Raw genomic sequence first — 16,271 nt, forward strand, 5'->3', positions numbered from 1 at the left:
TTAAATTATTAACAAATTCTATTTATTCATTAAGTAACAGTACTAAAACAAGAAAGAGTATTATAGTTGCAGGCTTAACTTTCTTTTGATGCTTGAGCTATCTGGTCCACAACATCTTGTATTTTTTCAAATAATCAGCACTTGATAACAAATGACTGAGAGTCAGGCTCTAGCAAGCTATTTGTCTTCCAGATGCTAATAGGACTGTACTGAAGCAGTCTTGTAGTTCTTCATATTTAGTGCCCTAAAATTGGAAAATAAATGCACATTTAATTTTATAGGTACAGGTAATACATCTGCACATTCTTGTAAAAATGTTTTGCAATAAAAAATTAACAATTAAAAACCAAATTTTCTCACCAAATTAAAAAGCTTTACTTTATACACGGCAGATATATTTTCAAAATGTAATTGAAGAAGGAAAAATTGGTTTATAGGACCAAATTTAAATACTACCATCCAGGGAAGTTCATTAGTTTTAAAATTAGGGTAAAAGAAGCTGAAACTTGATTTAGGATAATATTTGTGGTAATGTGAAAAGAAAGAGACTTCAATAAACTCAAAATTACTAAACAAAAGATAAAACTTCTGATTTTTCAAAAAAGCAATCAGTTACTCTTTTCTTTTCTCTGCTCCAAACACATATGCTGGGCAGTACAGGACTTTCTCAGGTCTGTTCTCTGGATAGAAAAGAACACACAGAAAGCCTGAAGGCACCACCCGCCAAAAAAAATTCCATCTATTTGAGGTCGAGTGTGGTGAGGAAAATTCTAATTTTACTGCCCATTCTGTTATATGTATAGATACACTTGGGCACAGTACTGACAGGTGGCTTGCCAAAGGATGAAAGGTCAAAGGACATGGAAAAAAGGCTCCACATCTTGCTGTTTCCAGTCCAATACTCTAGCAACTGCCCACACATAATATTATTCCTGTAGACAACAGCTAAATTACATAAATAATGAAGGGCAATCTTACTTCTGTGATATAATAATAATGTTGGTATTATAATCACTGTCCACAAGTGATAAAGATGTACTACTGATTTTATAAAAGAAAAGAACGTGAATTTGGTGTCCTTTACCTAACCCACTGTATGATCACACCGAAGTTAGAAATATGTAAATTAGTTTAATTGGCATTAAAACTTTTTCAATGAATAGATAGAAAGGTAATCAAATAAATTCTACTTATTTACAGTCTTTCGCGCACACATACAAAAAGAATGATGGAGTGTCCTTCTCTAATTTACATCCTGACCTCTTAAGAACTTCATTTCAACTTAGAAAGTGCTCAAAAACTGGGTAAAATTGAACTTTTAAGGGGCTGGCCCCGTGGCCGAGTGGTTAAGTTCGCGCGCTCCGCTGCAGGCGGCCCAGTGTTTCGTTAGTTCGAATCCTGGGCGCGGACATGGCACTGCTCATCAGACCATGCTGAGGCAGCGTCCCACATGCCACAACTAGAAGAACCCACAACGAAGAATACACAACTATGTACCGGGGGGCTTTGGGGAGAAAAAGGAAAAAATAAAATCTTTAAAAAAAAAAAATTGAACTTTTAAAATACCTTAATAATATACTTTTCTTCAAAGTATTATCAAGTGATGTGAATAGTGTTTTTAATTAACCAAAATATTTCCTGTTCTCATAGAAGATTATTTCAAAGTGAAGGATAGAAATCTTAACGTGTCATTAGGATTCCTCACAATTACTGAGAGTCTGGAGCCCACACAGACATAATCATTTAACAAGGGTCAAAAAGTCCCTTTGAGAAACAGACAATGTTAACACGTACTGCTAATTGAACTATAAATATATAAATAATCTCAAACAACTCATAATACGGTGCTTAAAAAATTATGGACAGAACAGTTTGGTACAGTTAAATTAAGCTTTTTCCATTGGGAATTTCAGAAGCTGGAAAAGAACTTCTACATTGGAAAGCAGAAATACAGATGGAGCTGAGATTTCTAAAGTCACCCAAATTTGTCATTTCTAAAAGTATGTACAAATAAAAGATTATGTCGAAGAAATCTAAAAGTTGAGAACAATTTTTCATGGTATATGGGCTAAATGTAACATATTACTACCTTTTGACATTCAAAGTCATTATACTTTCAATCGGTCTGCTTTTTGGTCCACCTGGTGGGTGGAAAATCTTAACATCTTTGCTGGAAATCTGGTTTGTCGATTTAACCATATAAGGGTCAGCAGAATGTGAAGGGTAAGGGTCAAATGTTCCTGCCTTCATTCCACCAGCCTATAAATAAAAATGAGACAATTTAATGTGGTTTTGTAAAATGCTTCCAACAAAATTAGATTTTGATGAAGTTCATAAATATTTGTGTATTGTCTATAAAGTTAGTTTTACATTTAAAGAAAGTTGTCCATACTGTTTAATTCAAATACCAGCAAAGAGTATCGCTACCGCCAATGTTACGGGGTCAGCACACTGTAATTCCAGAAGTTCTCTATTAAAATGCAAATGTTTATAGGAAGGTAATATTCTAGACTATTGCCAAGCATTAATATTTTAGTGAGAGTTTATCAGACCTGGTATTACCTAGTTAGACGGTGAGCCTATTACTGAGAGAATGAGACCTAGGTCACACATATTTTGATAGAGAAAGGAGTTAAGGCTCAGAACCAGAGGATGGAGAAGAGGCCAAGGGTGAAGTTTGTCCAACAGAGAGCCTGGCATAACATGAGTTTACTAAGCATCAGTCAGTGATGGTGAAGATACTGAAAAGAAGGAATAGCACAGAGAAACAGGTGAGAGGAAAATAGGATCTCCTCTACTTTCAACTTTTCTTGTAGTCTATTAACAGTAGTCAATTAAAATATTTTTTTTACATGTACACAAAACAGACAAATATTTGCTTTGACTTTTAAATTGATTTACCACGATTTTAATCTTTATATTATACATAGTCACCAAGAAAACTACAAAATCATAATAATCCATTTAATTAGGCATCCTTTCTCTTAGAGCATCTAAGCCAAACATACATGAAAAGTTAATTCATTTGAAAGACATGGTTGTTAATTTTTCAAGTTTTCCAGATTGAGGACACACGAATTTTCTTGAAGAGCAACAAAGAATACGGAAACTGAAGCAAAGTAAAATAAATTCATTAATAAATGTAAAAACAAAATCGATGAATTAAAAACAGAAAAATACATACGATAAATAAACTAACCCATCAGATTATACCTTAAAAAATAAATTAAACGGATAAATCTATATTATAATTAAGAATGAGAATGGAGTGGAGAGAACCTATACATATATGGAATACCAAAAAACATAAAATAATATTTTTGTAAACCACCACGTTAATAAATTTGAAAACCTGAATGAAATGAAAAATTTTCAAAGGAAATATAAATGTCAAAATTGACTTAGAGAGGGGCTGGCCCCGTGGCCAAGTGGTTACGTTCGCGCGCTCCGCTGCAGGCGGCCCAGTGTTTCGTTAGTTCGAATCCTGGGCGCGGACATGGCACTGCTCATCAGACCACGCTGAGGCAGCATCCCACATGCCACAACTAGAAGAACCCACAACAAAGAATACAGAACTATGTACCGGGGGGGCTTTGGGGAGAAAAAGGAAAAAATAAAATCTTTAAAAAAAAAAAAATTGACTTAGAGATAGAAAACCTACAGAAAACAAATAGGCACCATGCAAGAAATTAAGCCCAGAACATTTCCTATGAGAATTCTTTCAAGCCTTCAAGAAACAAGTATTTCTGGTGCTATTTAAACTGTTACAGATCATAAAAAAAGGAGGAAATCTCCCTGATTATTTGAAGATGCTAGTATCTATTTACACCAAAATAGAACAAAGCATACAACAACAAAAAAAGTATAGACCAGTCACACTTAAAATTATTGCAATAAATTGGAAAGAAGGGAGCAAAATTATTTGCAGATAATCATATATCCGAAAACCCAAACAGAAACAAAAGAACACCCATTAGAACATAAGAAAGTTTAATGAAGTGGCCAGTTATTTTAAAAAATCAAATGTTTTTATAAAGACAAATTATGTGAGGGGAAATATATAGGGGAAAAAGCTATTGACCAGAGCCTTAAAATAAGTAGGAATAAATATAAGATATATAAACTTATGTGAAGTCAAATATAAAATTCTATAAGGGAAATAAAAATTTTATAAGTAGTTTACTTCTAGATCAGATCAGGAGATTCAAATTATGAATATGCTAATACATCCAAAAATCTAAAGATTTAACTTTACGACAACATACAAAAGGTCTTGTTTTTTGCCAGAACTTTACAAAATAATCCCAAAGTTCCAGAGAATAAATATGGGAGAACAGCCAATACAACACTTTTAAAGAATAACAAGAAGAGATTAGACCACCCAATATTAATAGCAATTAAAAGCCGTTTGGTACTGACAGAAATAAACAAACATTGGTCAAACAGAATGGAAATCCAGAAGAAAAAAAACCCTCAAAAATGGGAATTTTTATTTGATAAAGGTGACATTTCAAAGCAGTGGTGTTAAAAATTACTTTATCAGTGAGATTAGGAACAACTGGCTTTTTAAACAATGAGTTTTATTGAAGTTTAATTCATGTACAATAAACTGCACCCATTTAAAGTTTACAGCTCTATGAGTTCTGAAAGATGTTTATACCCTTGAACCACAACCACAATCAAGACACAGAACACATTCCCCCCAAAAAACTGCCCTAAAAAACAATCCTTATGGCAATTAAATTAAATAAATAAACAAAAAAATTAACTTTCCAAAATTAAAAAAAAAAGATCCTCCTGCCCTAAAAACTGGATTTTGAAAAAGATAAAAGCTGAACCCTTACCTCACTCTTCATATCAAAATATATTTCAGATGAAGATGCAAAAGGATAAGACTAATAGAAGAAATCAAGAGTGTATATTTTTCTAATATGGGTGGTAAAGTCATTCTGAGAACGGCATCAAACTCAGCACAAAGGATTGAAAAATCTGACTACATCAAATTATTAAGTTTCTGAATAGCACAAAATATTACAAGCAACGTCAAAGATCCAATAGATTAGAAAAATTATTTTCAAGACAAATGACAAAAGAACAATATCCTTAATATACAAAAAGATCTTACAAATCAATATGAAAAAGATAAATACCCTAATAGAAAATCCACAGGGGAAATGAACAGGCAATTCACAGAGGAAAAAATTAAGTATAAGCTAAGGTTTATAAACTATAAGAAGCATTTTAATTTATATTCACACCTAAATTTCAGCAGAGAAACATAGTTCATTTTAATCACCATTTCAAAAACTGAAAGATGGTCAGGCTTTTTATGGTTTTGAGAAAAACTGTCCCTAAGATCTAGAGGGGCACTTAGAAAATACGTCGTCAATTCAAATACATTCAAAGTGATTAGCAATCACTTCATTACAAGAGCTTCATTACTCCCCACTCTAGCCATGCTTTGTGACTTCTCATAATTTTGTAAAAACGAGTTTCATGATTCTTGGCGTGAATACAAATAGAAGTTTATTATTTCCATGGGTAATAAAATAATTTGACAGCAAGAGGCAACATTTCTTTATAATGCTTACCATTTCTTCATTCTACAATTTTTAACTTACCTTTTTTCCAGGAGAGCAGGGTTTAAAGGGGCTTGCAAGTACTTCTTTCTTCTCTGCTTTTTTAAGCGGCGGTAAAGGCTTCTCAGACAAATAAGGATTGGAATCAAAATATTCCCTTGGGTAAAGATTTAACTTGAAAGGTGTCCCTTTAAGTAAATCATGGTGTTTTTCATTCTCTTTCTGCAAATTTAAGAGTTTGAAATTATAGAGCATAAATTACTCAAATTGGAAGTAACAGAGTCAAATCTTCTTTTAAATTTTAATATAAGCATGTAGGTTTTTAAATATACATTGCTGGGTTCACTTTTTTAAACATTCCTTTGTTATGGTCTGTTTTTATGAGACAAAAGATATGCTTGCTTATGAACAGGCACAACTATGATTGTTCATTTGGGATATAAATTTATTTGAAATATAGAGATCTATTATTATCTGAACACGTCTATATTAACTATCTGAGTGATGTGATATAATTTGAAAAAGACTGGCCTCTAGTTCAAACCCGAACTCCTTCCTGCTTTTTAGCATTTCTTAGGGACTCTGGGAAATTTACTTACCCTTTTAGTGTCACATTTTCTTCAACTGTAAATGAGGATATCTCCCCTCCCCCACCCCTTAAATCTGTTGTAAAGATTAAAGGAGACCATGTGTACAAAGTACCTGGCATATGGTAGGCTCTCAATAAATGTCAGTTTTTACTTCCAAGAATAAGGAATACTTACTTTTTATACAATATATCATTCTTATATTACAACATTACTAACTACCTAGTATTCAAGCAAAACAGAAGTCATTTTTTCCCCTCCCATATTGCAATCTTCTCTATGGGACAACACTAAGTATAAAAATTGCTGTTGATAATGTAGAAAAAAATTTAAATTATGAGTTATCCATTCAAAAAGACAGCTACAAAAATACTGATGCATTTTTTCACTTTTTAAAAATATGAAATCTGATATTTCATCATTCAACCAACAACTGAAAACGTCTCGTAAACGAAATTTAAATAGATAGTCAATGCAGGGAAGATGACTTTTCATTACGAAGAACGAAGAACGCTGTAGTAACACTTCCAGAAACGTTCCCCCTTTTTGGATTTTTCTCTTGCTTTTGCTTGTCCTCTTCCTTCCTGCAGCCTATAGGAATTTCACGCCTTCTTGGTGATCTCCTCCCCCTCTTCCACACCACAATGGTACTGATAATTTAACTATTCCTTTATCCTTTTGGGCAGTGTTTCTCAAATTCTAATTTTCACAGAAATCACTTGATTATTTCATTTACAAATTACCAGGCTCCTTCCCTCCGAGATTTTTTATCTTATCGATCTGCTGTAAGGCCCATTAATCTGCGGTTTTAACAGTCACCCCGGGTGATTCAGATGCAGGTGATCACAAGACAGTGCTTAAGGATCACCTTTTACTAGAGTATGGTCACCTTTTACTAAAACACTGTATTTGTTCTACCAACCCCTGTCCTAGAGTATTCAGTTGAGCAGTGATTGGCACATATATGTGAGGAAAGTAGGCAAAGCCAAGAAAAGAAACCCCCAAAACGATTAGAGGTGACAGTGTCCAGCTGTCACGGAGTGCTGATTCCAGAGCTGTGCTAGAAAACCTGATTCCCAGGATAAGGGGTTGAGGACACAGAAAAGACTGGTCTTCCTCAGTAGTGGGGAGTAAGCCCTGAATTGAGCATTGCTCCTGCCCCACCTACCAAACCTTAAAAGCAAGACATGAAAAAATCAAACCATTTACAAATACTTTAACTGCATCTCACAACAAAGCCCAAGAATATTTATAAGGATACAAAAATATACAGCACTCAACAAGACAAAATTCACAATGCCTGACATCCAATCAAAAATTACCAGTAATGCGGGGCTGGCCCCGTGGCCGAGTGGTTAAGTTCGCGCGCTCCGCTGCAGGCGGCCCAGTGTTTCATTAGTTCGAATCCTGGGCGCGGACATGGCACTGCTCATCAGACCATGCTGAGGCAGCGTCCCACATGCCACAACTAGAAGAACCCACAGCAAAGAATACACAACTATGTACCGGGGGGGCTTTGGGGAGAAAAAGGAAAAAATAAAATCTTTAAAAAAAAAAAAGAAAAATTACCAGTAATGCAAAGAAGTAGGAAAATATGACCCATCCTGAGCGGAAAACTCCATCGTTCAAAATCAACCAAGAACTGACACAACTGTTAGAATTAGCAGAGAAGGACATTAAAACAGTAATTAAACCATCTTCTATATGCTCATAAAGTTAAGTAGAGACACAGAAGATATAAAAAACACTCAGATCGAACTTCTAGAGAGCAAAACCACAGTGTGTGAGATTAAAAATACACAGGGTGACATTAAGAGCAGTTAGACATTGCAGAAGAATAGGGTGGTGACTTTGAAGACAGCAATAGAAACTACTCAAAATGAAATACAGAAAAGGAAAAAAAAGAATGAAAAAAACGAAAGTGAACAGAGCATTGGTACATTATGGAACAATATCAAGGGACCCAAGGCACAAGTAATTGGAGTCTCTGAAGGAGAGGAGAAAGAGGGAGGCACAGAAAAAATATCTGAAGAAATAATAGCTGAAAATACTGCAAACTTGATGAAAACTATAAACCCACAGATCCAAGAAGTTTAATAAACCTCAAGCACAAGAAGCATGAGGAAAACAACACCAAGCCACATCAGAATCAAATTGCTCAGATGAGTGATAAAGAAAATCTTTAAAGTAGCCAGAGAAAAAGACAGTACATATAGAACAACAAAAACAAGCATGACAGCAGATTTCTTGTCAGAAACAAGTCAAGCAAATATACAGTGGAGTAATCTCTTTAAAATTCTAAAAGCAAAGATACATTTTTAAAAATTATTTTAAGAATTAATTTTAAGAAATCCAGGGACATAAACTTTCTGGCTCATGAATAAGAAGTTCTGAAAATAAGAACACAAGAGCTTTACTATAAGGAGAGGAAAGTATCTTATAAAGTTTAGGATGAAAGACTAATTACTGAGCCATTGATAAAGTTGCCTTGTATGTACTTACATATTATTATTATCCCTATAGACGAAAAGTTGTTTATAAATAATTTTACATAAACTGAATATTCTATACATAGAAAGAGAGATGCTGGGGCCGGCCCCGTGGCACAGCAGTTACGAGCGCACATTCCACTTCGGCGGCTCAGGGTTCACTGGTTCGGATCCTGGGTGTGGACATGGCACTGCTTGGCAAGCCATGCTGTGGTAGGCATCCCACATATAAAGTAGAGGAAGATGGGCACAGATGTTAGCTCAGGGCCAGTCTTCCTCAGCAAAAAGAGGAGGATTGGCGGCAGATGTTAGCTCAGGGCTAATCTTCCTCAAAAAAAAAAAAAAAAGAGAAAGAAACAGAGATGCTTATTTTCAGATGACCAAGATTTCTGCCCAATTTAATAGAAAACTTTTCCTGGCTTTGGACACACTCATTTGCAAAATTAGCCACTATCCTTTTACCTCACAGCCCTACTGCCACTTAAAACCACCATGGCAAAACTGTTGAAGACTGCATGCCTAAAAACACAAAAACGAAAAGAACTAGCAAAACGGTTGTCATTTAATTTCTGTCGCTTAAAGTCCAAACAAACTTGACTTTTCATTACCATCAGCTTTCTTTATGTTGATATTATTAAATTATGTTGATATTATTAAATTATGTTGATATTGTTCCAAAATTTATAAGGGTTTCTCTATTCATTCACATGTAGGCATTCCCCATAAAGTGAATAGGTTTCATTATAAGTCAAATATTGTATAAAGTGAGTGTAAGAGGCATATGCTGGTACATTTCAGTTTTTATTTCTGCCATTTAATAAAGTGAGTAGTTTTTTCACAACCTTTGTCTCTCTCTTCTGTGGGTATTCATCCATTCTCCACTCTCCACTTTCTCCCTTCTCCCCGTCACTCCTCCATTCCATTCACTCAGCATAGCGGCTTCTTGATCAGCCCAAAAGTACTACCACCTCCACTTTCTTAGGCAGAAGTTACTAGGGTGTGGTGGGAATGTGGCTAAGGGTGAGGATATGACTCTTTTACTTAAAATAGCACAAAGTTGACCATGCCAAGTTAAGAGAAGTCTCATAGCTAGTTCAGAGAGATGTAAGATAGATGTGGTCAATTGCAGAGGAGACAAAAGTTCATCATAGGAAGAGCTGAGAAGATCTACAGCCTGATGTGGAAATCTAAGATGAAAAAGGTAAAATTATCACAATTCATAAACATCAGTCTGCCATTGCCCCAGTAATATAAGTAGATACAACAAAACAAAACATAATTAGACCACAAGTGAATTCTCTAAGTCAGCTAAATAAGAGAAAGGTTGAAAAATGTTAAAATACATTATTTTACCTTATAATTCAGTCTCGGTGCATCGTAGAAATCAGCAGAGTGTGAAAACTGTTTACCTATGGTAATATTCGCATAGCTAAGGAAGGAAAACAAGTAATGGTGACTTCAGGTTCTGGAACGTCAAATTTGATCTTATTTTTTTAAGTTCAAAACAAATTATATGAAAGTATTAAAAATATCTTACCCATATCCAGTTCCTTTCTTGCCTGGGCTTGTGTATAAATTCTTTCCAGGTACCACATATTTTTCCCGGGGTTTTGACTGTGCACTGAAGAATGGGACTGGACCTCCTATTGTCCCATAGTAGCTTCCTAATCCACATCTTAAATACAGTAGTAAAAGGAGCAGGTTAAAATGGCAAACTTCACGTTATATATATTTTACCACAATTTATAAAAAATGATTGAAAAAGGAGCAAAACATATGCAATGGAATTGATTTGCTTAACTTTGATGAGAAAAGAAAAAACAATTTTTGTAAGTTTTTCATCTAACTTCCCCCAGTTTTCAAAGTCACAAACTCTGAGATAGTAAGTTTTTAATTTTTTATGCTTATTTTAAATCTTCCACATAACAAAACTTCATCATCTCTGTAAAGTTAGAATAGTTTCCAGGAATTCAGTTAACTATAACAATAAGTAGACCCTTTTGTGGTTTTAGATGAATTTCTTGACACTTTATGGCAAGTTAGCTAATAAATGGCTGATTTCTTCTGACTATGCACTCACTAGAAACTATACTTTCAAAACATGTATGTAAAAGTATTGTTTCCACTGCTGATGGCAAAGTGTATCTCATGGAATTTTGGTGCCGATTTTCTTCTTTTGTGTTTAAACTTATTTCTTCACTATCGAAAAATATTAATCAAATATTTTTTCTTCAATTTTAAATTTTTAAATTTTCCGAACCCACAATATATATTTAATCATTAAACTATTTATCATCTAGCACTTGTAACAAATGCTTCCTTTAAAATTTTCACGATAAAAAGGACGACTAATGTTAGTAAGTCATAGTCTCTAATTTCCAAGTTATCATTGAAGTAAATAAGATTTAGTAATCAGAAAATGGTCTACAAGACAAATGAAACCTTATTATTATCAAAATGACACTGTTTATACATTTGAATTAAAAATTTCAAAAACTAGAAACACATCAACATTGATTACTTATTATCTCTGGCCTACAAATAAAGGTTCCATTAAGAGAAGACATTCATTTTCATTAATCGCTATTTATAAACATATGTCATAAATTCTAAAATACAGTAAGGAAATAAGACAAGGACACAGCACAGAAAAGGACAATTATGCACAGGCATAATCTAACTAGAACGTGATTTTATGCAAGCATTAAGAATCAGTACATTTAGAATTTATTAAACGCCTACGGTTCCATAATTTGCTGTCGAAGAAGTACCAGTATGAGGGCTGGTTATTTATATCACCAATCTCTCTTTTTGGAAATGCTTTCTATATCCCACAAAATTAAAGATGTTTTTCACACATCTGTGAGCTTTAAAAAGAAAGAAAAATTACTCTAATTCTAAAACTGTTATTATTTCTTGGCTGACAAATGAATAAAAGCGTATTATAAACTAATGTATCAAGGCAACAATTTCCAATTATTACCACAAGAGGTCAAAGTTCATCAAGGGGGAGGAAACTCAAAAATAGGAAAAAGTTATTTAAAGGGTAAAATACATACATTAGATAAAAAAGAAATGAAGTAGTGAATCAAAAAATGCACGTTTGAATTTAAATCAAAGAATAAAATGAAGAGGCCCAAGAAAAAGTAATAATAATAAATAATTCAAACCTATCCAAAGTGTGAAAAGGTTAAAAACTATTAAACTATAATAACAGATAAGAAACTCCCCACTCTTAATAAAAACTTAGCAATTTTGACTTAGAAGAATGCACCTTTACTGAGCTCAAGAAAATACCACAAATAAGCACAAAATTAGCCTTCAACCAATCCTCATCTATCATAAATTCTAAATTGAGTCAACGTTATTGAGCATGGCTTATAAAGCTCAGCTTTATAATATGATATAGACTATCCAGTTTTATTTGTTTAATGATTTAAAGGTAAGAAAAAAAATCAACCTTGAGGTGACAACTGTCACAACTAAAATATTGTTAAACCCCATGCGTGTATCTTCACAATGATTTTTAAATAACATATCTTTGATAAATTATCTTCTTTATCAAAAATAAGACTCCTAATTTTTTATTCATACTATTTAAAAGTTTTTAAAAAGCAGAAAAAAATAGTCAAGGGCACAGATAAAGAAATTTTTTCCCTCATCTGACTATTGTAAGGTTTCCAAACAAATTTATTTTCATTATTTAGTTGGCTTTTATTATAAAATTCTCTATAAACTGATAGAGAACAGTGACATAGATAATCAAAAATTTAATGTGATAATGAGAATCTACTTAATGAAAATTACCTGTCAACTTAAACCATTCAATATAACCATCTCTACGTAAGACAAACTTAACCTAAGAATCAGACTTTAAAAAATGAGTCGGACATTAGTCAGTCCTATGGGAAAACAAACACTTAATTTAGGCTAGAGGAGAGAAAGGTGCAAGACATGTATTTCAGATTTTTCTCCCAAACACTTACGGCTTTTTTTCTCCACTGCTAGGGAGAAAGGCTTTGCTTAGATTTTTTTTGGCTTCTTCCATCATACGCCGTCTCCTCACTTGATTCAGATTTACATAGCCTTCGCCTTCAAAAATTCTTACAAAATGGGGATCAAAATAACCTGCCTGGAGATTTGACATTTCCTTCGATCCCCCAGGCAGCATCTGTCTATTTTTGCTTGCAGCCTCATTAAAGGGTCCTTTAAAAGTAAAGCAGGAATATCATGACTTTGAGCTCACTAGTAGTTAAAGAATATGAAAAATAACTGAGGGAGAAAACGGCCATGCACCTTTGGAAAAAAGTAAAATTACCTCTGACGAGAATATATGAAGGCAGGATAGCCCAATGAAATGAGCTCCTTGCTCTTATCAAATTAAGTTCTCTCTTAACTCTATGGAAATTTCACAAGTTTATTCAACTTTACAACTAACACTTTAAAATATGGACCATTGAAAAATATCATTTAACTTAAATATTAAATCCAAAATTTCGTATAGAAAATATCCACTATTAGGCTGTAAAGAAAACCAAATATACTTACTATTAAATGATGACACATATTTATCCCCAACAGTAACATATTCCATCTCACTGAAGAGGCCAATCCTCTCCATATCGGTTTTCCCTCCTTCTGCAGGCATCGTTGCTATTTGTGGTGGTGTTCTCTATAGTGGTAACTTCAAAAGATTCCTTAGGGCTACTGCTTTTATAGCAAAACCCTACTTTGTGTTGAAAACTACAGGGGAAAAGTTTAGGGAAAAAAAATGATTACTAAATTTCAGTCCAAATTACTTTCAGTCTAACATTCAGTTAACATTCACTATAAAACAACAGTCCCAACGCATGTGGGGAAAGAATCTACTGTGTGGGGCTGGAGGAGAATAATGGGACTTAAAATTATCACCTCGAACCCTCCTCTTGACTGTCCAGGGGAAGTATCCATAAATTACACAGAAATGTGTATGACAGCATCTGTTGCATTGCCATTCATCTGTTGTGTGCACAAGTGAAAAAAACAACCATTGGCTTGTGCTTCCCAGTTTATAAGCCAAGGTAAGAATCTTTTCCCTTAAATTTCGAGCAAGCTGTTTCAACACCACGAAACCACGCTTGCCTACTTAGAACTGTGGCTCATCTGAGCATGAATCATTGCTAATACATACGATCAAAGGGGCGTGTGAAGATTCTGTTTAAATTAAAGCATAAGGAAATACAACCCCCTTTCCCCATCCTACCTCTTCTTCTGATCAAGGGATGTCTTAAAACCAAACACCAGTCTGTTGAGGCGAACTACTTCGGTTTGTGTCCATCCCTACTGCCCAACAACAAAGGCTTCCTGTGCTGCTACAGGGGCTCAAATCCTGTAAATGGCTCACAAGGTCCGCTATCTCCCTCATCTGTCACTATAGGGATCCCCACCCTGGCACATGGGCCCCATTTGTGTTCTTCCAGTTCTGATGGGGCTGTCTCCAGCCACAGGACCATGGCACATGCTGTTTCACTTTAGGCTGGTACTTCACTGTGCCGACCCCTCTTGTTCCCCCAATTAACACTAATCCTTCGGATTGTTTAGCTCATCCATCACTTGGTTAATTCCCTCTATCATAGCGGTATGTACCTCTCCTTCCAAGCCCTCATCATGGTTATTGAATGGGTTATCATTTTACATTCACCGTGCAGAGATCCTTTAATTAAGAGCTGTTTCCCCCACTAAACTGTGGGCTGCAGGAAGGCCGGAACCGTGGTATGAGTTGGGTTCTTCCTCACCACAGTATTCCCAGTGTTTGCGCAGCGTCTGGCACACAACCAAGCGAGCCACAGACAGAGGGAAGGATGCAAGAAAAGAAAGAACAGAAGTTCTTGCTTTGAATTTTTCCACTACTTAACTTTTCTTGAGCAACGTTTGCAAAATCATTCATTCACATATTTAACAGATACTTTGCAAACCCCTCCTCTGGGTAAAGCTCGCTGGTAGAAGCTAGGAAAACTGAGACCTTAAAAGGCATCGATCCTACCCCCAGAGAGCTTACAATCTAGTAGACAAGAATGGAATTAAGGACAACACAAGATGGCAAGTTCCCTTGAAAGGCACGGATAAAGCGCCGTGGGAGGTGATGGAGGGGCAGAAAACTTCGGCTGAGGTGATGGGGCAAAGGATTTCCCATTAGGGAAACGGAGGATCGGAGTAGGCAGGTATCTAAAGCGCCACCTGGCGACCAAGAGGACCAAATCACCTCTCAGAAGGGCACCCAGCCCGACTACCGAGATCAGAGGGTCCCACGGCCAGTCCGGATGAACTCAGCTGAAGCAGCCACGGGACCTACGAGTCACGCTCGTGCCACGATTCCGCGCGGGGCGCCGCCACGAGAGGCCTCTGCACGGCCCGCGCACCGCCCGTGTTTATTGTGGCGCGTCGCCTGGGGTACGGGAGAATCCATTCCAAGTACGCTACGCAGGATACATGGAGAGTTCCAGTCCGCATCGAGGACCACACAGACGGATTTACGAGGCTCCGTAGGATACGAGTGACTCAACCAATAGAATTTACCGAAAATCAGTCTTCTGCTTCCCGCCCCGTTACCCATCCGAGAGGAGATGTAGTGTGGTACGCCCCATGACGTACGCGGCGGGGCATGTTGGGAGTTGTAGTCTCTCTTCCCATGCCCCGCCCCCTCGATGACGCCACTTCCGGGCCAGCTTCCTGAGCCCGGGAGCGGACGTCAGCGCGTCTGTCATCGCCACGTCGCAGACATGGTGAGTACCTCTGCTCGCCACCGACCCCCGCGTGTCCCCTCGGGCTTCAGTAGCCGCCAGGAGTACAGCTCCTCAGCCTTTGAAAGGAACTGGTCCTGCGGGGCCCACGGCGGCAGCTGTCCCTCCGTGGGCTGGGCCGCCTTATCCTCGGCCCGTTCCCGCTAGGGCCCGAGGAAACTGCCCCGCACAACCTGAGCCCACCATCTCGGCCGCGTTTGATCCGCTCCGGGCCTCCTTGTGAATGCATTTTGAGAACGAGGGATTATTCGGCGTTTTTGAAAGTTTTGATGAAGATTGGACCTAGGAAAGATATAAGTAACTTTCATCAAATACTCCATTCCCTTGGCCCCCGTGATGTCACACTGCCCTGGTTTCCCTCCTGTGTAATTGCTCAGCCAGGTCCTCCGATCCCTGTCTTACATGGGTTGTTCTTCAGGGAGACTTTTCTTTGCACACTAATCTTTCTCTCAGGTTTGTATCTCCAGCTTGGGCCTTTATTTTGAGCTCCAGATTCACATATTTACTAACTGTACCTCCACCTGGATAGCTGATAGGTTCTTCGGACTCAGAAGGTTCAAAACTGACTCATCATTTCCACCTCCCCTCGTCCCGCACCTGCTCTTCCTCCAGTGATCTCCATGTCAGTAAATGGCACCACCATCCACCCTGCTGTGCATGCCAAAACCTGGGAAGTCATCCTTGACATCTCCCACTTCTCAACTCTCAGTAAGCAAGTCTTATGGACTCTACTTCTAAACGGCCATGTCTTGTCGCTCTCTCTGCTCTTTCCATCCTTGTCATTGTCACCGTCAGATCTAACCATCTGCGCTAGTCTCTTAAGGGGGCTTTGAAGCC

At 36.7% G+C, this 16,271-nt stretch overlaps 2 protein-coding genes across 7 annotated transcripts in view; one reads left to right on the plus strand and one right to left on the minus strand.

The window, feature by feature from the left end:
- On the minus strand, positions 1-15,335 carry CFAP96 (cilia and flagella associated protein 96). 4 transcript variants are annotated; one of them, XM_008536189.2, is made up of 8 exons: positions 15,211-15,335; positions 13,204-13,398; positions 12,642-12,861; positions 10,193-10,330; positions 10,009-10,084; positions 5,622-5,801; positions 2,090-2,259; positions 1-244 (listed from the first exon to the last, which is right to left on the minus strand). In XM_008536189.2, exons 2-8 carry the CDS (start codon positions 13,301-13,303, stop codon positions 196-198), a joined length of 933 nt encoding a protein of 310 aa, XP_008534411.1. In that variant the 5' UTR covers positions 13,304-13,398; positions 15,211-15,335; the 3' UTR covers positions 1-195. The 4 variants fall into 4 exon arrangements, with proteins under 4 accessions (XP_008534411.1, XP_008534409.1, XP_008534408.1 ...); XM_008536187.2 differs by having other exon boundaries at positions 14,925-15,276; XM_008536186.2 differs by lacking the exon at positions 15,211-15,335 and adding an exon at positions 14,897-15,154.
- Positions 15,182-16,271, plus strand: part of UFSP2 (UFM1 specific peptidase 2) — a 22,070-nt gene continuing 20,980 nt past the window's right edge. The window contains exons 1-2 of one of the 3 annotated variants that reach the window (XM_070599049.1): positions 15,345-15,416; positions 16,047-16,142. In XM_070599049.1, coding sequence (XP_070455150.1) covers positions 16,065-16,142 — 78 coding nt within the window. In that variant the 5' untranslated portion in view covers positions 15,345-15,416; positions 16,047-16,064. Of the gene's footprint in view, positions 15,417-15,963; positions 16,143-16,271 lie in introns of all 3 variants that reach the window. The other 2 variants (XM_008536184.2, XM_008536185.2) reach the window with 2 other exon arrangements.

Source organism: Equus przewalskii, chromosome 28 (genome assembly GCF_037783145.1).
Source record: "Equus przewalskii isolate Varuska chromosome 28, EquPr2, whole genome shotgun sequence".
Classification (NCBI taxonomy): domain Eukaryota; kingdom Metazoa; phylum Chordata; class Mammalia; order Perissodactyla; family Equidae; genus Equus; species Equus przewalskii.